This window comes from Rhinichthys klamathensis, unplaced genomic scaffold (assembly GCF_029890125.1).
Source record: "Rhinichthys klamathensis goyatoka isolate OS25496 unplaced genomic scaffold, OSU_Roscu_1.1 h1tg000677l_1, whole genome shotgun sequence".
Classification (NCBI taxonomy): domain Eukaryota; kingdom Metazoa; phylum Chordata; class Actinopteri; order Cypriniformes; family Leuciscidae; genus Rhinichthys; species Rhinichthys klamathensis.
Genome location: NW_026607109.1, coordinates 115,001 through 141,227, shown reverse-complemented (window position 1 = coordinate 141,227; position 26,227 = coordinate 115,001). Strand labels below are relative to the sequence as shown.

The window sequence follows — 26,227 nt, the reverse complement described above, 5'->3', positions numbered from 1 at the left end:
AAGATGGCTATATAAAATATATATTAAAAAAAAATATATAAAAAAAACCACACTAATTCTAATTTCTTTTCTATTTTAGGATCTCCAGGATTCACGACCGGTGGGTTTACTTCCTCTACCGTTCTTTGGGGGTGGGCTCCGTCCCGGTGGATTATTATTCCACCTACTTTTGGGGGTCGGCTGCGCCCCTGCCTTCGTCTTCAGGCAGGAAATGCAGAGTACGGACCCTCGGATTGCGAGCTATGGACGGGGCCTACGCCAAAGAACTTTATTGCTTGCTGGGCTATCAATAAATGTATTTATTGTTACAGTATTTATTCTCCCGAGTCTTTCTGGTAGAAATGGAAGCTCTAGCGTTAAGTTCTGCCAGGAAGACTCAATTGCTACGTCACTTATTACCTTCTCATCTATCCAATCGTGTCTAAGACTTGTGGTATAAAAGACCAGTACTTACACATGTCTGAGTTCGCAGATGCTGACGCTTTCATGCACCTCCATCCTCCCCACCACCACCAGGATGGTCCCTTCCCCTCCATCCTCCATCCTCCCCACCACCACCAGGATGGCCCCTTCCTATACCTCACGGGGGGTCCGCTGCGCCCCTGCCTTCGTCTTCAGGCAGGAAATGCAGAGTACGGACCCTCGGATTGCGAGCTATGGACGGGGCCTACGCCAAAGAACTTTATTGTTTGCTGGGCTATCAATAAATGTATTTATTGTTACAGTATTTATTCTCCCGAGTCTTTCTGGTAGAACTATAGAAAGATCCCAGATAGGAACCGAAGGGGGGCGCGGAGGGTTCATCCTCTTAGCTCCCCTGAGGAAGCGGATGACTAACTCGTCTTTGCCCAGGGACTGAGCGCGTCGGGGTTCAGAGAACGCCGCGACGGCTGCCACATAAACCTTGAGAGTGGAGGGGGACCTGCCCTTGTCCAGCATCTCTTGAAGGAAAACAAGCAAAGACGGCACCTCGCATGACCGTGGGTCCAGATGTTTGTCGGTGCACCATTTTGAGAACACAGACCATTTAGACGCATAGAGCCTTCTCGTGGAAGGTGCTCTAGCCTGTATGATAGTGTTTCTTACTCCTTCTGGCAAATCAACGAATAGTCGTTGATCACCCATGCATGTAGCGCCCAGCGCCGTGGATGGGGGTGCCAGATCGTGCCGCGAGCCTGAGAGAGGAGATCTGCTCTGACTGGGATGGGCCACGGGGCTGTCTGTGACAGCTGAGTGAGCTCCGGAACCCAATTCTGACTCTCCCAACGCGGGGCTATGAGGAGCACCGAGTGGCGTGTGTCCCTGATCCTCTGAATTACCTGTGGTAGCAGAGCGATCGGAGGGAATGCATAGAGCGGGCGGCGAGGCCATTCCTGGGCTAGCGCGTCCTCGCCCCTTGAGAAAAATATTGGGCAGTGAGCGTTCTCTTCTGACGCGAAGAGGTCCACCTCTGCTCTGCCGAATAGCCGCCACAGTATTTGGACCGTTTGTGTGTTCAGGGACCATTCTCCTGAGGAGATGAGGTTCCTGGACAGTATGTCTGGACCGTCGTTCAGATGGCCCGGCACATGCGTCGCTCTGAGCGAGAGCAGGCGGCTCTGAGACCAAACTAAAATGCGGTGTGTCAGTAGGAAGAGATTCCTGGACCTGACACCGCCCTGACGGTTGAGATAGGAGACCACAGCCATGTTGTCCGAACGGATCAGGACGTGGTGTCCTCGAATGAGCGGGAGGAAGCGCGAAAGCACGTTCTCGACCGCAAGCATTTCCAGACAGTTTATGTGTAAGGGGCTTTCCTGTGTCGACCAATGGCCGAAGGCCGGTGAGCCCTCGCAGACTGCACCCAACCCGTGTTGGATGCATCTGTCGAGATGACTTTTCGGCGAGAAAAGGTCCCCATCGTGACGCCCTGTCGAAACCATTCTGCTACTGTCCATGGCTGCAGCGCCGTGAGACATGTCTGCGTAACTCTGATCAGCTGGCGGCCCGTGTTCCACGCGCGGTGGGGTACACGGCTGTATAACCAAAGCTGAAGCGAACGCATGTGCAGAAGGCCCAGCTGAAGCACAGCGGAGGCTGAGGCCATGTAACCCAGCATCCTCTGAAAAGTTTTCAGAGGTGAGCGGGTGCCCATCTGAAACGAGGCGGCCAGTCGCTGTACACTGCGCGCGCGCTGTGTAGACAGGCGAGCCGTCATCATAAACCAAGTTCAAATCTATTCCTAGAAAGGAAATCGATTGACTGGGTTGAAGGGAGCTCTTTGTCCAGTTGACAGAGAGGCCCAGCGTTTTCAGATGGTCGAGGAGAACTGCGCGGTGCGACAGAAGCTCCGTCTGTGATTGGGCCAAAATCAGCCAGTCGTCCAGATAATTCAATATGCGCAGCCCCTGGCTCCGCAGGGGGGCGAGCGCCGTATCCATGCACTTCGTAAATGTGCGGGGCGCCAGAGATAAGCCGAACGGGAGAACGGCGTATTGATAAACATGACCCTCGAAGGCGAAACGTAAGAATGGCCTGTGACGGGGATTTATCTGGATCTGAAAATAGCTGCTTTCAGGTCTAGAGAGATGAACCAGTCCCCCTGGCGCACCTGCGCGAGGAGTTTCCTGGTAGTGAGCATCTTGAACGGTCTCTTCATGAGCACTTTGTTCAAAGACCTGAGATCTAAAATCGGTCTGAGGCCGCCGTCTTTCTTGGGAACCAGAAAATAACGGCCGTAAAACCCCGACTCGGTCATAGATGGTGGGACTCTCTCTATGGCGCCCTTTTGCAACAGCGTCGGAATTTCTGAGCGGAGCGTGCCGGCGGCCAGCGGGCTGACAGTAGATTCGAGCCGCGCATGCACACGAGGCGGGCGGCGGCGAAACTGTAGCAGATAGCCGTTCTTTATAATGCTTAGTACCCACGGGGAAATGCCTGGAATGGCTTCCCACGCTTTGGAGCATGCGGCTAGTGGCCGAATGGCTATATCGCCCTGATTGCTGCACATAGCGGGCTGGACACAGTGTGTGGGCGCGCTTTGAATGTGTGTGGCAACGGGATTTGCACTCAGAGAGGAGTCTATGGGCCGTGAAACAGAGCGAGCAGAGAGGGGACACGCGCACGAGCTCGTGGGCGTGTTTATGTTCTCTGATATTAGAGCGGGCTGTGCCCGTTTCATGTGATGGGGCTCTGATAGAGACACGGGGTATGTTATGCTTGTGTGTATGGGTGAGCACATGATTGTGGGCACATTTTCTACACAACTGGCAAATTTTCTCTTTTTGAGATTTCTCTGGGTAGCCGTAAAAACGGCTTTTTGTCGCTCGCAAGCGGGCTGGGACACCGGCTTGTTTGTGGCGGTCAACACTACAACAGTCGGCGAAATAACGGGGACTGGCAGAGGGCGAAGCTTTGACGGCGGTCCGGCCGCAGCGGGAGAGCACCGTCGTTTTCTTGACTTTGCTAGGCAGACTTCTGATGATCAGGCTTCAGCGTGATCTTAGGTCGCGGGCCTCGTGGGGGCGGCGGTCTGCGGCGGCTGTCAGAGCGAGAGCGAGGGCGGCCGCCCTGTCTGCGCTGGGCTGTTTGAGTCTGCGGAGGGGGGCGCTGTGGTGGAGCTTTGGCAGGAGGCTCGCGAGAGCGGCCCGTGGAAGAGCTAGCGCGGCGGGGCAGAAACAAATTCATCGCCTGAGTAGCTTTCTGGACCTCAGAAAAGCGATCGACGATTCCCGTGACAGCAGATCCAAAAAGGCCCGTCGGGGAAAGGGGCGCGTTAAGAAACGCGGCGCGCTCAGAATCTCCCATGTCGGCGAGCGTGAGCCATAAGTGTCTCTCGGCAACACAAAGGCTGGCCATGCATCTCCCCAGAGCTTGTGCGGCGGCTTTAGTGGCGCGAAGGGCGAGGTCCGTAGCACTTCTCAGATCCGTGACAGCGGGGGAGGGGTTTCTACCGCCTTCGGCCCACTCACGGAGAATATCGCTCTGTAATACTTGGAGGACAGACATCGAATGTAGCGCTGCGGCGGCCTGACCGGCGGCGGCGTAGGCGCGAGCATGAAAGCTCGAGGTCGCTCTGCAAGCTTTCGAAGGAAGCGTGGGGGAAGAGCGCCATCTAGCAGAGGGCAGGCAGAGGTGTGCGGCGACCAAGTCCTCGACGGGCGGCATGGCTGAGTAGCCTTTCTCGGCGGCTCCGTCCACCGAGCGCAGCGAGGCGGATATATCAGAGCGGTTTCTAGCCGAGAGCGGGGCATTCCAGGACTTCGTCAGCTCTGTGTGAAGTTCAGGCAGGAATGGGGCGGCCCGGTTGCACGCGGGGGTCGAGCGCCGATGAAAAAAGCTGCCGTCCATCCTGTTCGGGGCCTGCTCGGGTGGAGGAGACCACTCGAGACCGAGGCGTTCGACGGCCTGTGAGAGGAGGCGCATTAGTTCCTCCTCTATCCCGGCGCGGATCCCCGCCGATTCTCTCGTGGATCCGAGAGATGACCATTCATCACTGTCTGATGCGAGCAGTGAACAGGAGTCCTTCTCCTCCGCGGCGTCATCGGAAGCGACAGAGCGGCCACTCGGCGGCAACTGTATGTCCGGCAGGGGCGGGGAGGGAGAGCAGGAAGCGGGAGAGCGGGAAGCGGGAGGCGGCGGCGGCGGCCCGCATTGTTCCGCTGGGGGCTCCGGCGGCCTCTGGGAGCGGCGTTTTTTCTTACGCGGCGAAGAGGAAGGCGGCGCGGGAGCGGATTTTGCTGCCAGAAGTCGTGCCCGCAGGGACGACAACGGCAGGCTCTCACAGAAGTCGCATCCTCCATCCGCGAGGGCGAGTTCTGCGTGCTCGAGTCCCAGGCAGAGAGCGCAGATGACATGGCGGTCTCCGTCCTCGAGACGAGCGCGGCAAGAGCCGCAGGAAAAACGAGACATCTTTAAAAAGACGCTCGGCTCTTTTAGATATAATAGAGAAGGATACAGTCGTCGGATGTCGTCGGATGCAGGGCGGCTGAAGGTGGCGAAGACGGCCGGCTTCTTCAGGGTCCGGGAGCTCGCTAGAGTGATGCCTTCTCGACGGCGACGGCTTTTCTCAGGACAGCAGAAGCGTGCAGCTTGCTGAAGATGAAATGAATCAACATATATGCCTGGGAGAGACTGTTATATACACCATGGCCACGCCCATTCTGGCGGGCCATGACGCAATGAGCGCGCGGGCGCCTCTCATTGGAAGCGGGTTCAGCCCCGCTCTCTCATAGGCTTAAGCAGTTCTCTCTGAGCGAACCAATGGGCTGCTAGCTAGCCTGCTCTAGGTCTGCCGCAGAGGAACTGCGTTGTGTATGGATACAAATTATGAAATAATTTTTGGCTTCAATATCTCAGCAAAGATGAATCTTTCCCGCAGCGTAAGCTAGCTTACGCAATACGAGAGAACCTCTTTTAAGAGAACGTGTCATATGGCTTCTCATATTTGTTGTGTTTTCCGAAATATTTTAGTTTTATTCCACAAAGCTTACAAATAGTGTGGCTCTTGTCCAGCTCCTTTCCCCCCTTCAACTTCACAGAAGCCAAAATATTTCCACACGTCAGCTTTTAACGAGGAGGGTGTTTGGATATCGCGCTCAGTCATCGCGTCTCTGTTATGTGCACAACACAGACGGTCCGGGCACTGCACTTCCGCGCTTCAGAGTTCCGTCAATATATAACGTTATTATAAATATATATATATTTTTTTTTTTTTGGAAATCGATTTTTGACATTTGCGAATCGATTCAGAATCGTCCACGTCCGCATCGCGATGCATCTAAGAATCGATTTTTCCCCCCACCCCTAGTTCTAAGTGAATCCTCATTCATGGGTTGGTTGACAGAGATCATCAGCGGTGAACCATTGAAATTTTGAAGTGTTTCGAAACAGTTATGACGTAATGAAGCCTCGTTTACTGAAATCACGTGACTCTGGCAGTTTGATACACGCTACGAACCATTGATTCGGAACAAACGATTTGTAAAGGCTTCGAAGCTTCATGAAGCAGTGTTTTGAAATTGCCATCACCACGTGTAACCACACCAGCCCAGGACCTCCACATCCAGCATCTTCATCGCCAAGATCGTGAGACCAGCCACCCGGACAGCTTCTGCAACAATCGGTTTGCATAACCAAACAATTTCTGCACAAACTGTCAGAAACCGTCTCAGGGAAGCTCATCTGTGCAATAATCCTGCTGTCTAATCAGCATCTTGATACGCCACACCTGTGAGGTGGATGGACTATCTCTGTAAAGGAGCAGTGCTAGTGCACTAACACAGATTTAGACAGATTTGTGAACAATATTTGAGAGAAATAGGCCTTTTGTGTACATAGAAAAAGTCTTAGATCTTTGTAGGATTTAAAATAATCCAAGATATTTGAAAATTAACATATAATTTGGAGTCTCTAAAGAGAAGTGCTGATCGTGATCAAAGCTGTTGGCCAATATGTGTGTCGGGGGTCTACGAATTGCCACACCTTTAGCACGACGGGGTAATTTAGTAAGAAGTTGTAATTTGATTGGTCAGTTTGATTGTCTCACATTTGGGTTTCGGTCACATGGTCACGAAAGGGATAAAAGAAGATTGTAACGGTTGCTCTGACTCTCTTCTTATTCTCTGGGCCCCTTTTTTGGGTCTCTCTCTCTTTATCTCCTCTTTCTCTGTCCCTAACTCTCTACACTCTCTTCCTCTCTCAGGTAACATTTTACATAGGCATGCTGGGTGCAATTAATGGTATATGTTATTATCATCTCATACATCTTTTTTGTAACTATTTTAAGTGTAATGTTGTGTTGCCAGGAGGCCCAAATATGAATTATTCTGTTAAATCCCTCAAAGAGGAACCTCTACTAAATTATTTACGTCTTAAATGTAACTGATAAAATTGCAATATTTATGGACGCTCTTTTAGTTGAACGACTCCAGAAAGACCACGCCAGAGAACCATCTTCCCCATGACGAGCTGATCTGGCAGGGCAAGCAAATGATAAGGATCATCAGGCAGAGTGAAAAATTACATAAAAGATTACTTAGTATTGTGAGGGGGTTTATGTCAGAGAGTCAATTTAAATGTCCTAATTGTGAAATATCATGCTTGCAAGAGAGGCTTGAATCGCTAGACGCACGATACAAGCTTGCTTTGAAACGAAGGTGTTTGTGGTTTCCTTTGATCTCTCTGAATAGACTCAACGGTTCAATAGGTGTTAAAATATGAAAATGCTGTCATCATTTACTCACCCTCAAGTTGTTGCAAACCTGTATGAGTTTCTTTCTTCTGCTGAACACAAAGGAAGATATTTTGAAGAACGATTGGAACCAAACAGTTGTGGGGCACCATTGACTTCCATAGTATAGTAGAAAAAAAAAATACTATGGAAGTCAATGGTGCCCCACAACTGTTTGGTTGTGCCCCACAACATGCCGGCCTCTTTGACCTTTATCATAGTTTAAGAAGAAAGAGCTAGAACCCACAGTCCGTGAGGAGGCGAGAGTCAGGATGTGGTTTTAACAACTGCAGGTGAAAACGGGTAAATGTATATTTAGGTGGCAAAAGATGAGATATGTATATGTGCTTTTAACTGTGGGCAGTTCCAGGCCAGTTATTTTAGCTTGTAAGGGATTGCTGCATTATAAGTACAGCCCCAAACTCTTAAGACAGCCCCAATTAAAACATATATAAGGTTTTGTTTCCTGTTGTTCGGGGCCACAATTCGGGTGAAGACCTATACGCATTTCTGTTATTTTTTCCTTTTTGAATTATTGTCTTACAATAAGTAAAAAACAAAACAATTTTGGTGATTCGAAAAACTTTCAAAACAAGTCTCAGAGTATTTTTTTCCCTAGAAGTATCTTTTAGATATTAATACTAAGCAAATGCCCAGGACTGAACTGGATTGGACACCGCCGAGGACCCTGAAACCACTTCTAACATCTTTAACCTGCAGGTAAAGGCAATTTATGATTGTAATAGGTTATGGAAATGTTGTAGAATGATTTAGAGGTTACAGCGGTATAAAAACACAACAGTAACCATAACCATATATTGTCATTAAACCCTTTCAATTACAAATGATGTGCTAAATAGTTTTTAGTGTTGACTTTGAACTGCTACATATTGCAATACAATATTGTCACTCTCTAGCAACGCTCTCCCACATATTAAGCTATTGTAACTGTAGATTTGAAAATCATGTTTCCCCCATTATTGTTGAATCACGGAGGCTACACCACATATTTTGCCAAGAGATCTCTATTTATTATTTTATTATCAGCGAGAAACAAGCATAGAAGAATAAGGCTACATGAGAGGTGGTCTTCATTTCAGATTTTTCTGTTCCCCATTTCATTTTTCGGTAACACTTTATTTTGATAGTCAACTTTAGACATTCTACTAACTATAACTCTGGAGCTATGTCAAACTAACTGTCATTATAGTATTAGTAGACAGCCTGCTTAAATATCTGCTAACTCTTTATTTTGTTGGTCTCCCAACAGACATAGTGACTATAAGTAACTCTGCAACTACAAGTCAACTTATTCTTCGAACCCGAACCCGAACCCGAACCCTAACACCTAACCAAACCTTACAGTCTACTACAGTAATACTCTAATGACAGTTAGTTGACATGTAGTTGCAAAGTTACTTAGTTAGTAGAATGTCAAGTCAAGTCATCTTCATTTATATGCGCTTTTAACAAGTACATTGTTCCAAAGCTGCTTTACAGTGATAATAGGAAATTAAAGTAACAGAGATTGTTTTGGCTTTATAAAATCTCTAGAATAAAGTTATTTTCCAGCTAAAGTTAGTTTGAATTGATTCACTTCCGTCGCAACGATCATTAGTAGTTATTAACTCAGGGCCGCTAACACAACACCGTTTTAACAGAAAACTCTTAAAGGAACACTACGACTTTTTGGGACTTTAGCCTATTCACCTTATCCCCCAGAGTTAGATAAATCCATACATACCTTTTTCATCTCCGTGCGTGCTATAAGTCTGTTTGACGCACCCACCGCTAGCCTAGCTTAGCACAAAGACTGGATGTAAATGGTTGCAGCTAGCATACTAATCCAAATAAGTGACAAAATAACGCAAACATTTTCCTATTTACATGTTGTGATTTGTATAGTCACATAGTGTACAAAAAACAAAGTCACATGAGACACAGACATATTTTAACCGTATAAGGGTCATTATCCGAAAACGTGCCATTTCCCACTTTTAATGTTTGATTTTCAAAGTACTGTTTTGAAAATCTTTAAGCCCCTTTTTGGATGAAGTAGATCCTTACCTCTCAGGAAAATATGCCGTGCCATCTCAGGCTATCTTATTTTTTTTACTTTTTTCATATAACCAACGTAAATGTGTGTGTTTGGTCAACCCTGTTACCGACATAATAATTACATTTTGAAAAGGTTTTAAATACATAAATAGAACAAATCTGATATACCGTGAAAGATAAACCCCCCCTTGTTACATTAAGAGTGTTTATGAATTGAGAATATTGAAAGTTTTTTTTTTAGTGGATGAATACGTTCATTTGCAAATGACACTCTCCCAGCATCTTCTGTTTTAAGAAAAATGTATGGAAACAAAAATAAAACACCTCAATTCAACTTTGAGTGGATTATTAGCCTCTCTTACTAAACATATACAATTAGTTGATTACATTTTTATTTCCATTTTTTAAATGATATTAGAATTTTATACAAGTAACAGGGTTGACACATCACTAACAGGGTTGACAAGAGTTACCGTATTGGTTCTACTGCTTGTTTGAGTTACAGTTATGGGTGTAATGGAGTCTTAATTGGACATTCATAAACCTTTAATTCAACATGACTAATCAGCATATTTTGGAGACAGATCTATTGAGATATTTTAGCATAAAAATTATGCAAAATTATGATGATTCTGCGAATGTAAATGTAAACCAATTGTTTTATTAAAACATTAAAATTACATTGCAATTAAATGATCAATTGAACATGTTTGGCCTTAACAGAATAAGCAAAAACCACTAACGATCACTTACTAAAGGCCACTATAAAAAAGTATAAAAAAAACAAAATGCAGATCATATAATGATTATGTAGGCATTTGGTGAGTGTGTTGTAAAATAGAGGAAGTAAACTGGTTAAAAATCTTATGCCTAGAGAAATTGGGTTTAAAGATTAGACACATTTCAAAGTGGCCATTTCCTGCTTCTATCCTGAGGGTGAGTGGTGATGCAGCGATTTATTTTGTTAAAAGGATAGTTCATCCAAAAATGAAAATTCTGTCAGTAATTACTCACCCTCATGTTGTTCCAGACCCGTAAGACTTTCGTTCATCTTCGGAACACAAATTAAGATATTTTGATTAAATCTGAGAGCTGGATCACTCCTCCATAGGCTTCTAAGGGATCGAAACTTGCCGGCCCAGAAAAGTTATGAAAGACATCGTTAAAATAGTCCAAGTGACTGCAGTGGCTCAATCTTAAGTTTATCAAGCGGCGAGAATACTTTTTGTGCGTAAAAAAACAAACAAAAATAACGAATTTATTTAACTATTCATTTCCTTCTCTGTGGGCCTCGAATGAGTTCACGTAGTGTAACAGCGCAGCGCTTCTGTGCTGCTGTACGTCACACGCAGGCTCACTATTGGCCGACGCTGGTCATGTGTGTGATGCGTGTGACGTTCAACCAGAAGCGCTGCGCTGTTACACTACGTGAACTGACTCAAGGCCCACAGAGTCTTACGGGGTTGGAACAACATGAGGGAGAGTAATTACTGACAGAATTTTCATTTTGGGGTGAACTATCCCTTTAACCATTCCCGCCCAGCAGACAGTCGTTAGTCCTCAACTACGTCCACAACAACGTTTTAAGTACTGGCGCTTAGGACCGGAGAAAAAGGACTCGGTAAAGGAAAAGCTAACTGTTGAAGATGTTTGGCCTTAACAGAATAAACAAAAGCCACTAATAATCACTTAATTTAACATTCCTGTCTGCCTACCCAACAAGTTTTGACCAGATGTCTTTCCATATTTCTACGTGCCGTGCTGTCACATTAAGAGGAGCAGGAATCATTCTTAAAATTTCATCACCAGATGGAGTCCTCACGGGCTGGCCAGAAATATCTATTCGGGCCGCTTTTTCCCTGTGTCTCTGTCCTTTCTCCATTTTGCCCTCTCTTTTCCTAAATATGCTTCTTGTCTCTCAGGATCATCATCTCTACGTTGTCTGTATCTGCGCTGTTTCTCCAACCCGATCTCACGGCAATTCGTACGAATTTTACGAGGTGGCTTATTCGTAACAATGCGTACGACCTCACTCGTACGAATTAGTACGATTTTTGCTAAATCGTACATATTTTACGAGTTGCCAAATTCGTACGAATGACCTACCCCTGACCCCGCCCCTAAACCTACCCATCACGTGAGGTTGTATGAATTCTTACGAATTAGCCACCTTTTAATCACTCGTACAAATTCGTACGAATTGGTCGTCAGATAGCATTGGTTTCTCAGCTGCAGAAAGAGGCATCCTAACAAAATCAAATCAAATACATAAAACACTTTAACAGCAACCTTGTTCATTTATTGACTTCTCATAATAAAAATAATAATGACTTTTGGTTTATAAAGCACATTTATAAAACCCAATGCACTTGTGTGTATCAGTATAGATCAGTAACCTCAACACATTGTAGCCTACCTATCAGTAGAATAAATAAAAGACATGATTTTTAGGGATGAAAACGGCAAAAACATGTATATTATGTAAATACTATTAGTAAGAAAAGTACGTCTGTGAAAATTCTCAGTCATCCAGGTCATAGCTATCCAAGAAGGGTTGGCTCAGGGGTGACAACCCCACAGAGGTTCAAATACCTGGCACTCCCCATTAGTCATTTAGAACTGAAGAAACCCCTTGGATGAGAGGCAAAATATCTTCAAATATGGAAGTACCAAGTCCAGTTGCTCTTGATTTAACCCGTCTTGGGTATACAACATGGGTAAGACACACAAAGCATATACTTTCGTCAACCCTGTTACCCTGGAATGGTAACAGGGTTGACGGTAACAGGGTTGACGAAAAATGTTATTGGCAGCCATTAGCCATGAGGTATAGGTAATAACACTACATTATGTGCCTTAAAGGAGAACTCCGGCGCAAAATGAACCTTTGGTCTAATTACACATTGTTACCTAGTCAACCGTTCTCTGAGATTTGTTTTCATGATTATCGAATGTAAATAGTTGTATCTCTAAAAACAGTTTAGCCTATAAAGCTAGTATAACGCTAGTATATTGGGCATAGATCAATGACAAATAAAAATCGCTTGTTAATACCACTAACAAGGCTCAAAATAGCCCCACACTAACACGGTAGCATAATGAGGGTCCCTACCTTCAAACCGAAGCATTGAGAACTTTGTCAGTGTCCAGACAGTTTAATAAGAAGATATTTTTTACATACAGTCAACTTCGCGTATACAGGCAGAAGCCATCTTTGAAATACAGCCTTTACCAGTCGATCTACGAACGGCGATCCAAGTGCGCTGGTGAGAATGTGAACGAGCTATAAGTTGTGATAAGGTGAGCGCGAAGATTGACTGGTAGAGACTGTATTTCAAAGATGGCTTCTGCCTGTATACGCGAAGTTGACTGTATGTAAAAAATATCTTCTTATTAAACTGTCTGGACACTGACAAAGTTCTCAATGCTTCGGTTTGAAGGTAGGGACCCTCATTACGCTACCGTGTTAGTGTGGGGCTATTTTGAGCCTTGTTAGTGGTATTAACAAGCGATTTTTATTTGTCATTGATCTATGCCCAATATACTAGCGTTATACTAGCTTTATAGGCTAAACTGTTTTTAGAGATACAACTATTTACATTCGATAATCATGAAATCAAATCTCAGATAACGGTTGACTAGGTAACAATGTGTAATTAGACCAAAGGTTCATTTTGCGCCGGAGTTCTCCTTTAATGAGAGGCTTAAATGTTGTTATATGTAAATTTTTAAATATGTACAAATAACGTTTTAACGTATGCTTTTCTGGTAACAGGGCTGACACAATAAGCGTGTCCCCATCTTTCAGACATTACATAAACTAAAAAAAATCATTACAAGAAGAGAACACTTACTTGTCTTCTACCATCAACTTCATGAAAGGCAGATGATGTCATTTCCTGGGACTGATGCAACTTTTGGAATAGTCCATTATCTTTAAAGAGGTGTTTTCATAAAAAGTAACAGGGTTGACGCGAACCTAGGTACCCGACTAAATTGTGTGTTTTTTCTAAATTTGACACATGTTAAGAATAAAATCTATTCATAACTAATGAACTGACACTTAAGGCTTTATATAAGTAGTGTTTTTTTATAATAGTTTGACTTTTTTGGCCTTGATAGCATAGCAAGTAGAAGTAGAAAAATCATACTGAGGGACAGGCCATTTTCAACATTTCTGCAAGATGCTTTGCACAAAAATGTGATTAAAATCCTTTAAAAACAAAAGAAACAGAAATTAATTTATTTTTATATTATGAGACATATTATGGAAACTAAATTATAAAATATTTTACTTGTTTTATGGTTTATTAAGATTTACAGAGCTTTTTTTTCTGAGGGACACAAAATGGCACGTTTTCGTATATGACCCATAAGCACCTGAGACGCGCTCTCTGCTCCTCACCACGGCTCGTCTCAGGTGCTGCGGTTATCACTCCGCCCAAGTAGCAGTGCTTCGCCTTCAGAGAATATAGTTCCCAGTATTTATACGGTTAAAATATGTCTGTGTCTCATGTGACTTTGTTTTTTGTACACTATGTGACTATACAAATCACAACATGTAAATAGGAAAATGTTTGCGTTATTTTGTCACTTATTTGGATTAGTATGCTAGCTGCAACCATTTACATCCAGTCTTTGTGCTAAGCTAGGCTAGCGGTGGGTGCGTCAAACAGACTTATAGCACGCACGGAGATGAAAAAGGTATGTATGGACTTATCTAACTCTGGGGGATAAGGTGAATAGGCTAAAGTCCCAAAAAGTCGGAGTGTTCCTTTAAGTTCTCTCTACGCAAACTTTAAAAACGCGAGCCTTTGAGAACGCTGATGGCGCGCACATGCGCATTAAGAGCTCATTCTAGGTGTGCGCATTTGAATATATGTGCGCAGTGTCTAAAGTGGAGTATCAAAATAGTGTAACCCCCATTTCTCTATCCTCTCACCCCATCATGCCGGCTGTAAATGGTTTCTCTGTGTTTCTCCTCCCTCACCCCATCATGCCTTTATGTTTCTCTGAGTCGGTACAGTGAGGATTGAGCATATATACACCACTGAGTGACTTTCAACTTCCTTGTAAGGTAGAAAAACATGTTGGTTATGTTCAAAAATGGAACGTATTCCTCATGCTTACACATGGTACAATCCACTTTCCATATTAAGAAACTATCCTTCGGTGTATACATTCGTGGTGCATTTGCATCAGTTAAAAAACATTCCTTTCCGTGTAAAGAACATGCCAACTGTACACATTTGATGTATCATCATCATCATTGGAACATCTCGGCTCAGTGAACGTTGCATTGCACACATCCCGATATGCAAAATATATAACTCTCCAACCACTCATACAATCTGTCCCAAAAGGACTTAAAAAAAAAAAAAGATGTTCCCGATTCAGATGTTCAATATCTTTTTGACAGAATGTACATATATCTAAATTAAACCTTAAATGATGATTATGATTATAAATGCCTATAAGGTATGAGTGTGTGGAGATCACATGATCAGGTGTAAATCTGCCCTCTGCTGCTCATATGAGTCCGTTACAGGCGGACTAAAGAAAAGCTCTGGAACTTTGTGTAATGTGAAACTCCTGTGGGTGTGTGTCTTTCCTTTTCCTTCACAGCTTTGTCTGTTTCATATTTACATTACATATTAACATAAATAGTATTTAATATTTACATTAACATAAATAGTATTTCACATTGTAAGAAACATGGAAGAGATGAAATCTGAGGTTTTATATGGTAGAGTTGAGAGGATCAGGGCAAGCCTTGAGATTTCTTAGAAATGGTGTTTCCCCTCTTATCTGTAAGTTGATGAGGTTCATTCACCTGTCAGGAGCATGACCAGTTTTTCCACTGTTCGCTTCTGAAGACAAACCCTTTCATTTCTAAACACGTTTCTATGAGTGAAAGGACTGACGTAACACATGAGGAAGAGAAGCCTCTGTCGTTTTCATGCAAATAATTTGTTTTTTATTTGTTTATGGACAACTGTGATGTTCACAAGCGTTCAGACTCAACGTGAAGGTCAGAAACTGTCCTGTGAATTCAAGAGGCTTTTCTCTGTTGCTTTACATCTGACACACAAACCTTTGCACTCATTAAAACAGCTTTAATAAAGTCCTCCATAAACTGAACAGATATTAGGCTCTAATACATTCAGATTAGTCTATTATCCCTTCAAAAACTGTACCATGGTAACCATAACTTCCAGCAAAATACTATAGATAGGCCTACTACTGTAAAATCATAATAATAATACATTTGTATAATTACATTTCAGAATATCTGACATTTTGTATTATATTATATTAATTATATTACATTATATTTAGTGCTGTCAAATCAATGTATCGCATCTAACATAAAAGTTTTTGTTTATAACACACACACACACACACACACACACACACACACACACACACACACACACACACACACACACATATGTTATATAAACAAAAACTTTTATGTTCGATGCGATTAATCACGATTAATTGATTTGACAGCACAAAATTATATTATATTACATTATATTATATATTTGCAATTTATACTGGAAGTGTTACTTGTCACTATTTGGATACTAAAAGTAGTAACTATTAGATTACTTAGTAATTAAAAAACTTAAAACAAATAGGCATAGTAAAATAATTAGTAAAAATAGTAGAAAAAAAATCATTTATAATATTTATAGCAACGTCCTGGTAACAACCCAAACAAAATCATTATTCAAGGCACACGCCTCTTGGATTTACTTTAGAAGAAGAACGTATATATATATATATGAGTACTATATGCTTGAGAACAGGGATCGGCCTGTGTTTTGTTTGTGTGTGGATGTGGACAGGATCGAGTCACACCCACTGTGACTGACTGACGCCCTCCCTCACTTCCTCATTCTGACCAAACTCACGAGATCCTTTCCTCGCATCACATCACACATCCAAGTAAGTTTTACCTTTACAATCGTTTTCTACGTTAAAACAACAGTGTATTGAGCGTTTGGCGCGTTTGTTCTGTGTTCAGTGTGACGTGCGTGTTTATAGAACGCGCGTGATGATACAATGTAACCGTTCCGCGTTAATCCGCGTTAAAATGTCCGTCAGATGTTTGTCATCGAAAACTCGGTCGAATGTTGTAAGTGTTCGTGGATTAAGATGTGTGTTGTTTCAGATTTTTTTTGAGGGTGTGTTGTGTAATCTGAAATATTTGGCTGCCATTTTTTTTTTCTTTAGGCAGAGAGCGATGTTGAATGGTCAAACCGTGTGTACTGTAGTGTGTGTGTGTGTGCGATTGTCGGACTGAGAGTTAATCAGTACATGTTCAGACCTGAGATGTGTAAGAGAAAAGCTGCATTAAAAGCAGGAGAACCACTGATCACTGAATTAAACCACTGGTTACTAAAGCATGCAGTCACGCTAGAAAGTTAGTGAACCCTTAACAATGAACCTGTGCATAATGTCCAAGTCCTATAACCAGAGAAAAATAACCTAAACAAACACTAAACAGCATGTGTTTTCAGCTCCTAAAAAAGGAAATATAAGGGGGTTTTAAATGTGTGTCTTGAAAAAATAGTGTCTTTTTTCTAGTTAGACAGGTTTTTCAAAAAAAGGATTTCTACTAGGTTGTGTGATAAGTGCGATCTAAAAATGGCAAATGACTAAAACTTAAAATAACATTTAATTATAGGAAGGTGTTTTAACACTGATATATGACTTTATAGTAAAAAAAATGTGATAGTCAAAAACTATTAAAGCCTTTTTTTTTACTTGATAGTAAAAAAAACAGTTTATTGAACCTTTAGACAACATCTTTTTTTAAAAGTTTGCATATGTGTTGATACATTGTATCATATACACATTATATCATAGTTGATACATCAATATTTTATGGCTTATATATTGTGAGAATATTGAGATTGTGGAAGAAAAAACACCAATTTAATTCAGAGACTCAAACTGAGCAAAAATAAGCAATTTGACGCAGATGCTGATATTTATATGGACAAACATAAGATGAAATTCTGATGCTTGTAATCAGTGAGATCCTTATATACTCTCAGAAAAAGAGGTACGAAAGCTTTCACTGAGGCGGTACCTTTTCTAAAGGTTCACTTTTGTGTGCATATTAAAAGGAACAAAAGTGAACGTTTTAAAAGGGTAACTTACCGCCTGAGTGACAGCTTTTGTACCACTTTTTTTCTGAGAGTGTGTAACAGGATAGCAGATACTGACATAAAATACATATAAAAATCAGCCGTCACTCTATATCCGCAAATAATGTCTTAGTAAGAAAGTATTTAAGTGCTTAGTTTTATGATCAAAGCTCATTGCGTGTTAAATCAACCAAATATCAGAAACTTCCCTGCATGGCTTGAATTTTTTTTCTTCTTTTTTTTTTTTTTATGAAGAAAGACAAACATAGTGATGAAAACCCAAATATTAAATGTCATGGATGAATATTGGATGGGGATGGGGGATGGGGGGTGGGGGGGTTGATGAATTTCCTGCATCAAATTCATGTAGAAATACTTTAAATTCTTCTAAAACTAACTTTGTAACTTAATTGCAACACATTTATCTTTCAACCTATAGCCTATATAAGCAGAACACACCTGATAAACCTGCCGCTCCACACACACTTGTTTGCTCAGTGGGATCACACTCATCCATGTTGGATTATTCACTCCTCACAGTCTTGAAAGGTTTCTGATCATGTGATCCAGGAGTTGTGTGTTGAGATGAGTGTCGAGCACAGACAGAGCGGCCCCGGCTCTGGGAATTGTCATTAAAAAGAAACTGATAGACCATTGATATAAACGAGTTTTACAATATTTAGTGTAATTCAGTGTATTTATAAATAAAAACAGTTTCCTTGTAAACAAACAAAACCGGCAATTATGGATAAAAAATAAGTTCTAAATCTATCCATCTATCCATCTATCCATCTATCCATCTATCTCTATCTATCTATCTTTCAACCAAAGTGAGTGAATTAAAGAAAGAAAGATGATTGTTCTGGACAATAGAATTTACGCAGTAAGCTGAATCGAGACACGCGTACAGTATCACATCTGAACTGATGAATCGTGCATGCCTCCAGCAGGCTATATTTATTTCACAGATATTGCAAATAAGTGCATTGCAATTAAGATAACATGAAATGACTTTGACATAGGCTACTGAAACACAGCAGAGCGCTGAACTGCAGTCATTTGAAGGTTTGCCAGGTTTATTGTCATCTGATGTTTTTTTATAAACATCATTTATCACATTTGAGTTGCTGCTGATGATTGATGTGTTCACCAGAATGACAGTGATCTGGTTTTGTTGGTGAAGACCAGTAGCAGGCTTTGCTTCACCGGTTTCACTTGAACAAAAGCGGCCCTTCCCCCACCATCACACACACACACACACACACACACACACACAGTGACACACACCAGGGGCGGAAATTATCGTTGGCTTGGGGCAAAAATGCCACTGAAATGAATAAAATGCTTCCAAAAACCAAGAAAAAAGTCTCCGTGTAAGTTATTGTTTTTACATATATTTATTTATATGCAATATAACACGAGCAAAAGTGCTCTTTTCCCGATTTTTTCCCCGCACGTTTATAAATGTGAAAATGAGCTCGTTTACATGCACACCAAATACACTGATAACTCACAAAAATCAGTTTATTGAAGACTTTAATTGTACGGTAATAAATCCGGTTTTCCTAGTAGTGAAGTCGACACGTAATTCATGTATCTGACTCAGAGTATTCCGTTTGTTAGGTCTGTTATGATGTTAAATAAAGCGTTAAAAACAGTGGTTTACTGGTTTTCCAATATGTCAGCAGGACACGTACACATTTTAGGCTTATATGATCCTCTCGGTGAGTGACAGATGCAGTGTTTTGACTGTGGCACTTCTGCACGAGATGAAACACATTTTTATCATTTCTTGGGCCCAGAAACAGTCTGAGTTTGTGATATATTTTCTTCTCCAGCGAAACGCTCGCTCTGTCTGGATGTGTTTAAATCGTTTCGTAACCGTGCGTTCACACGCGAATAGCGCGTCAAATTCGCGCCTACCGCGTCTAGTTTTACGCTTGAACACTTTGAATCCGTCAAGAGCGAAATTGACGCGTGTAAAAAAAAAAAAAAGTTTGAAGCAAAATTTACGCGCGTCGGCGGCGAAACACGTTGGCGGCCATCCTTTTACAAGATGGCTGATATTGATCGATCATTCATCGTGAGAGTCACCGCTCTGTATTTGCTCTGGAGAGCAGAACAGCGGCGTAGGGGTCATCGTCGCCGTGTTTGGGTCAACCGGACCCTTCGGAGGCGAACCCAGTTTGGCGAGTGTCAACATTTGCTCCAGGTCAATGCGTCTTTGCTTTGTAAACACACTCATTGATTTTATACAACAATTCAGTTTCAGTAACAGTAAGGTAAGAGGCTATTAGGTGACTTGCCTTTTAAACACAATATTGTCCTCTATTTTTCCAACTAAATATTTCCAAACTGTAAATTATTCGTTGCGCGACTCCGAGCAACACCGTTTCAGTTCCATTGCTAAATTGAATCTGCGTTTCTGAAAAAATCATTCTAATGAATTTTTCAACCACTCACTCACTCACTCCTGCTTTGTCCGTGAATAAACTCACTGTTAAGAAACGGGGCTCTGAATTGCACAGGCCGCCTCTGGTGAATACTTCACGTTACTGAATCTGTTCTGCTTTTGCATGTGACACTAATTTTAAAATAACCATGTAAATGTTCTCCAGGTGTCAGAGATGAGTTACCCCGGATATCCTCCCGCAGGTGGAAGCTACCCCCCCGGCCCCGGCCCGTATCAACAGCCTCAGGCTGGATACCCCCCCCAACCCGGAGCCTATCCTCCCCAGGCGGGATACTATCAGCCTCAGCCCGGTGCCGGATACCCCCCCGGAGCCGGATACCCCCCCCAGGCCGGTGGATACCCCCCTCAGGCCGCCGGTGGATACCCAGCTGCCCCGGGAGGAGGGTTCCCACCACAGGCTGGAGGTTACCCCGCCGCCCAGCCCGGGACCTACCCCAACATGCCCCCCGCAGGTGAGTCCGGCTACTGTCCGCGATTTGGCAAAGCCTGCGATTATTTTATGTGCAGCTTGTCAGTGAAGCACGGCCTATCAGTAGTAAATGCTTCTCCATCTGAACACTAGAGGGCGTCTTACACCCACACGCCTCATATTCCTCTGAACACCAGAGAGCATCACACACACACACACTTTGATTAAACATGACTTATAAACACACGACTGCCTTATTCTGTGTAAGAATCACATCATCTCACTGAAGGATGAGCTCAACTGTCGTTATGAAGTGAGTTTGGAGTAAAAGCATGTTATTAAATGATTAGTTTGATTAGCGACATAGAAATATTATTTGACAATGAATCTGCATGCTGGTAAAAATTAATATTTGAGGGTAGAGTCAAGTGTAGGTCTTTATCATTTCTGCAATGCATAAAATGAGGACAGAATCGCAGAATCCAGTCATAAAAATGTAATTTACTGTAGAATGCGTAATGTCACGGATTTTGGCACAGTTTGGATAAATTCAAGTAAGGATGCACACTTAATCAAATCACGATTGTTAATTTTGTGAATTGAATTAATCCATTAAAACGGAATCCAAAATCGTAAGAAAAAAATAATATTTGGCGAGGTGTAAATAGTTTCATAGGATCCTAAAAGATGCATTTCAAATGAATCAGTTTCTGCATTTCATGCATTATGCATATTATTGCATATTTCTACAGCTGCAGATTCTTTGTGCTTTGACTTTTGTGTGGTTGTTGTCCTGTGATTGACTTTGTGTCATAGTTGTTATTTATGTTGTCAGCAGGTGGATGGGGCGGCCAACCTGGCTTTGGAGCTGTAAGTATCTCTTTATTTCTGCCTCTTTTATTGTGCATGATCAGTTATATTGTGTATTTTTAAGTGCATTGCAGATCTTTGGTTGAAGAGTTTCTTTAAGCTGGATTCTGAGATGAAACTAATCATGTGCATGATCTTCTAGCCTGGCGGAGGAATGCCTCAGGGTTACCCCGGGGTGCCAGTGCCGGGACAGCAGCCCATGCCAGGTTACCCAGGTGCCCCGGTGCCAAACCCGTCAATGCCCGGGTACGGAGGAGGAGTTCCTGCAGGACCAACGCCACCAGCCGGTCCTGCTGTCAATGTGAGAGACAACCCGCTTTATCCGCCAATATAAGCTTGTACGCTTTTGTTCGGTTTAGATTTTCACGGTTCCCACAGTCACAGAAAACCTGAAATTACCAACTGAAATTCTAAAATGTTTCATAATCTAGAATTGCTTTGTCACAATGAAAATCCAGGAACAAATTGTCAAGAAAATGTATTGGTCATACAGTGTAAAAAAACCCTGACATTAAAAATATATTTCTCTGAATGTGAGTAGTTTCACGGCTAATTTCCACAAGAAAGACACACACACACACACACACACACACAAAATAAATAGGAAACCGAAATAACAAAACTTGCCCTTAATGGTTTAGTAACTCACCGTTGAAACAGGAAATTGGACACGCAAAGTTCTTCTTCTTTTTTTTTAAAGTCTTTAGTTAAAAGTAAATGAGAAATAGCTTTCACTATGCATTTACTTCCATAATATGACAAAGTATGTGTGAAAATGAATATAAAATGTTTAATCATTTGCATACCGTTCAAAAGTTTGATGTTTTAAATGTTTTTGAAAAGTCTCCTGCTCACCAAGGCTGCATTTTTTTAAATTGTAAAATATTATTACAATTCAAAATAGCTGTTTTTGTGAATTCTATGTGAATATATTGTAAACTGTAATTTATTCCTGTGATCATTACTCCAGTCTTCAGTGTCACATGATCATTCAGAAATCACTCTAATATGATGATTTGATGCTCAAGACACATTTATGTTTATTATCAATGTTGAAATCAGTTGTGCTGCTTCATATTTTTGTGCAAACCATCATAATTTTGTTTTTTCAGTATTCTTTGATGGATAGAAAGTTCAAAAGAACAGCCTTTATTTGAAATAAAAAATCTTTTGTTATATTATAATTGTCTTTACTGTCACTTTGTCTATGTAATGCATCCTTGCTGAATAAAAGTATTAATTTCTTTAAAAGAAAAACCTGACCCCAAACTTTTGAACGGTAGTGTGTGTGTGTGTGTGTGTGTGTGTGTGTATATTTACAGTATAAACTATATAGTTCTAGTTAGTGTGTGTGTATGTGTATTTATTTCACTCCATGAAAACAAGGAAGAATATTTATTTAAATTTGAAAATTTAGTTTTCATATAAATCTAGAAAATTCTAGTTTATTATACTGTATTTCAATTCTAGTTTTTAATAATTGAAAAAGTAATCTTTCCAGAATCAACTGCATAAAATAGACATGCATGGGGGTAAAAGCTATAAGAGGAATATCACACATTAATAAAAAATAGTCGTTAAATTGAAATATAATACGATACAGTAATACAAATATAGAAATTACACAATATACAGAACTCTGCATATACAGATATGCAATTTCCAGATTTAAGAATGTAAACTATTAAAAAAAGGTAATATTCTCAAATGTTTCTGATTTGAACTGTTTCCTGTGATGTATCTGTTCAGAAGGGATACCGCGGTACCATCAAGGACTTTCCCGGGGCCGACCCTCTCAAAGATGTCGAGGTGTTACGGAAAGCCATGAAGGGCTTCGGTGAGAAGAAATTGATTGACTTTGATTTTTTTGAACCACAAACATGCTTGCATACAGTCACATCTTTAAATACGGAGTCCTGATAGTGACTGAATCGCTGTTTTTGCTCACAGGAACCGATGAGAACGCCATTACCGAGCTTCTTGGCAGTCGAACCATCAAGCAGCGTGTGCCGTTGTTGGCGGCGTACAAAACCACCTACGGCAAGGTGAACATATGAGGAACAAAGCATCAGATTAAAGTGAAAGAGCTGCCATTGTGGTGTAACTTTGCATTCTTAATGACGTTTTCCAGGATCTGGTTAAGGACCTGAAGTCAGAGCTGACGGGAAACTTTGAAGATTTGGTGCTGAACATGCTGAAGTCTCCTGCACAACTCGATGCCTATGAAATGAAGCAGGCCATTGCGGTGAGATTCTATTTTTCCCTTGATTTTCCAGGAAATGTGTCCAAATCCATAGAGAGCCTAAGCCCCTCCCCTCCCCTGTATGGTAGTCAATGGCGAGAGACAACTTATCTTTTTATTCCGTCTGAACTGTGCCCTGAATTACACATATGATGTTTGTCAATTTAAAAGATAATAATAAAAAAGTCAAGAAAGTCGCAGTTTGTCATAAAACAGAAGAGTAACATTTAGTTTGATGTGAAAATCGCTCAATGAACTACATCTCCCGGGAAGCGAAACACCGAGCGAGATCCGCTGCTGGTGTGTGTGCAGTCTGGTACCAAACACTCGATGACGGCGTAACGTTACGATTATAACGGAAGACTATAGAAACAATGACAGACGTTAGCTTCAGTAAAGTTAGCTTCAGTAAAGTTAGCGCCAGTAAAGTTAGCACTTCAGTAAAGTTAGCTTCAGTAAAGTTAGCTTCAGTAAAGTTAGCTTCAGTAAAGTTAGCATCAGTAAAGTTAGCATCAGTAAAGTTAGCTTCAGTAAAGTCAGCTTCAGTAAAGTCAGCTTCAGTAAAGTTAGCTTCAGTAAAGTTAGCTTCAGTAAAGTCAGCTTCAGTAAAGTTAGCTTCAGTAAAGTTAGCATCAGTAAAGTTAGCTTCAGTAAAGTCAGCTTCAGTAAAGTCAGCTTCAGTAAAGTTAGCTTCAGTAAAGTTAGCTTCAGTAAAGTTAGCTTCAGTAAAGTTAGCATCAGTAAAGTTAGCTTCAGTAAAGTCAGCTTCAGTAAAGTTAGCTTCAGTAAAGTTAGCATCAGTAAAGTTAGCTTCAGTAAAGTTAGCTTCAGTAAAGTCAGCTTCAGTAAAGTCAGCTTCAGTAAAGTTAGCTTCAGTAAAGTTAGCTTCAGTAAAGTCAGCTTCAGTAAAGTTAGCTTCAGTAAAGTCAGCTTCAGTAAAGTTAGCTTCAGTAAAGTTAGCATCAGTAAAGTTAGCTTCAGTAAAGTCAGCTTCAGTAAAGTTAGCTTCAGTAAAGTCAGCTTCAGTAAAGTTAGCTTCAGTAAAGTCAGCTTCAGTAAAGTTAGCTTCAGTAAAGTTAGCTTCAGTAAAGTTAGCTGCAGTAAAGTTAGCTTCAGTAAAGTTAGCTTCAGTAAAGTCAGCTTCAGTAAAGTTAGCGCTTCAGTAAAGTTAGCTTCAGTAAAGTTAGCTTCAGTAAAGTTAGCTTCAGTAAAGTTAGCTTCAGTAAAGTTAGCATCAGTAAAGTCAGCTTCAGTAAAGTTAGCTTCAGTAAAGTTAGCATCAGTAAAGTTAGCTTCAGTAAAGTTAGCTTCATTCATTGAGAGGAAATGTGCACCTTTGGGGTTTGTAGTCTTTGTAATTACGTATTTTCAGTCTTATACAATCAACAGTTTTACATCAAACTGCGACTTTCTTGACTTTAAAATGTATCTTTTAAATTGACAAACATCATATGTGTAATTCTGGGCACAATTCAAACGAGATCAAAATATTTGTTTTCTCTCGCCATTGACTACCATACAATATTTTTCAGAAATAAGGACCCATGGTGGTCGACCGGAAGGGGAGGGGCTTAGGCTCTCTATTGAGATGCTAGATATTTTGGTAAGGTATTTAAAGTTGGCATGAAATGGTAATTTGTGCTAGTTTTTTCTTTCCTATTGTTGCGTATATCCGAAACGCCTTCTGGAACAAGAAGAAATGTGGGCGGGGCTTGATTTTGTTTGTGGGGAATTTATTGGATGGTTGTGGTTTGCTATTGGTGGATCTCATGTGAGTGACAGGTTGCCCCGCCCTTGTCAAGGTTAAGTTAATCTGATTCAAGATTACGAGCGACATGGAGTTAAAACAATAATGATGTGTGCAACGATAAATCATCTATAATAAATACTGCAATATTCCATTAAAATTAAGAATTGATTTCATTCCAAATCCTTGTGAACTGAAATGCAGCGTCATAAGTGACTGATCTGGAACGTACTTCATAGGATTTCATGTAATGCTAACAGCGCTTTAACAGCAGGGAAACATGCTAACACACTTACCCAGTCCAGCTTGGTTACAGCACGGATCTCATATGCTGGTGCTTGTGTTACACAGAAGTCATAAATGAAACACGGGCAGGTAATTACTGAGTCGAGAGCAGAAACCCTGCCAGACTCTCTGTCTGTGATTATCATCCCTCACCATGGAAAAAATTAAAGAAACCTGTTGATTGCATGTTTTAAAACTCACTGATAAACTATCCGGCAGTGAATATAAGGATGCACAAGGATTTCAGCCAATTAAAACACTTCTTGTTTCCCAGCTGTGGTTATCAGGAAATACTGTATTTTCCAGGAAAAAGTCATTTTTTGCATTTGTTTGTCGCATTTTTATTGTGTTAAAACCATAGACTGTAAAAAAAATGGACAAAGCGTCTGTGACGTCACCCATAGACTTTCTGAAGAACGGTTTTGAGGCTGTTTATGGGGGGTATGGGCGGCGCCATCTTTTGAAAATCTTGGGAAATCCTAACCCCGCCCACTGTCTGGCCAATCCATATATATGGGTAAAAGGGCGGGCTTTGTGTGAGACTGAGCCGGCCGGTGGACGCGCCTCTTCAGCCGAGCCGCCTCAGCTGTAGCGTTACAAGATCGACTGGCAGACTAGGCTACTTTTTACAGCCAGTATCATTCTTATGTTGAAACTCCTTTTCCTCGATTTACTGAAGCCTATATGTAAAACGCATTTGCAGCTGCATAGCTCGCTCATAGGCTGTGCTGCGGCAACTGCACATCCAATGGCGCGGGCGCCTCTGACGTG

General features: G+C 41.8%; 1 protein-coding gene across 2 annotated transcripts in view; it reads left to right on the top strand.

Moving 5' to 3' along the window:
- The first annotated feature begins 16,064 nt into the window (after window positions 1-16,064).
- The window catches only part of anxa11b (annexin A11b), an 18,185-nt gene continuing 8,022 nt past the window's right edge, over window positions 16,065-26,227 (top strand). Inside the window, exons 1-7 of one of the 2 annotated variants that reach the window (XM_056241804.1) lie at window positions 16,065-16,222; window positions 20,049-20,355; window positions 21,151-21,182; window positions 21,325-21,483; window positions 22,932-23,019; window positions 23,133-23,227; window positions 23,314-23,427. In XM_056241804.1, the coding sequence (XP_056097779.1) occupies window positions 20,058-20,355; window positions 21,151-21,182; window positions 21,325-21,483; window positions 22,932-23,019; window positions 23,133-23,227; window positions 23,314-23,427 (786 nt within the window). In that variant the 5' untranslated portion in view covers window positions 16,065-16,222; window positions 20,049-20,057. Of the gene's footprint in view, window positions 16,223-20,048; window positions 20,356-21,147; window positions 21,183-21,324; window positions 21,484-22,931; window positions 23,020-23,132; window positions 23,228-23,313; window positions 23,428-26,227 lie in introns of both variants that reach the window. The other variant, XM_056241803.1, reaches the window with a different exon arrangement.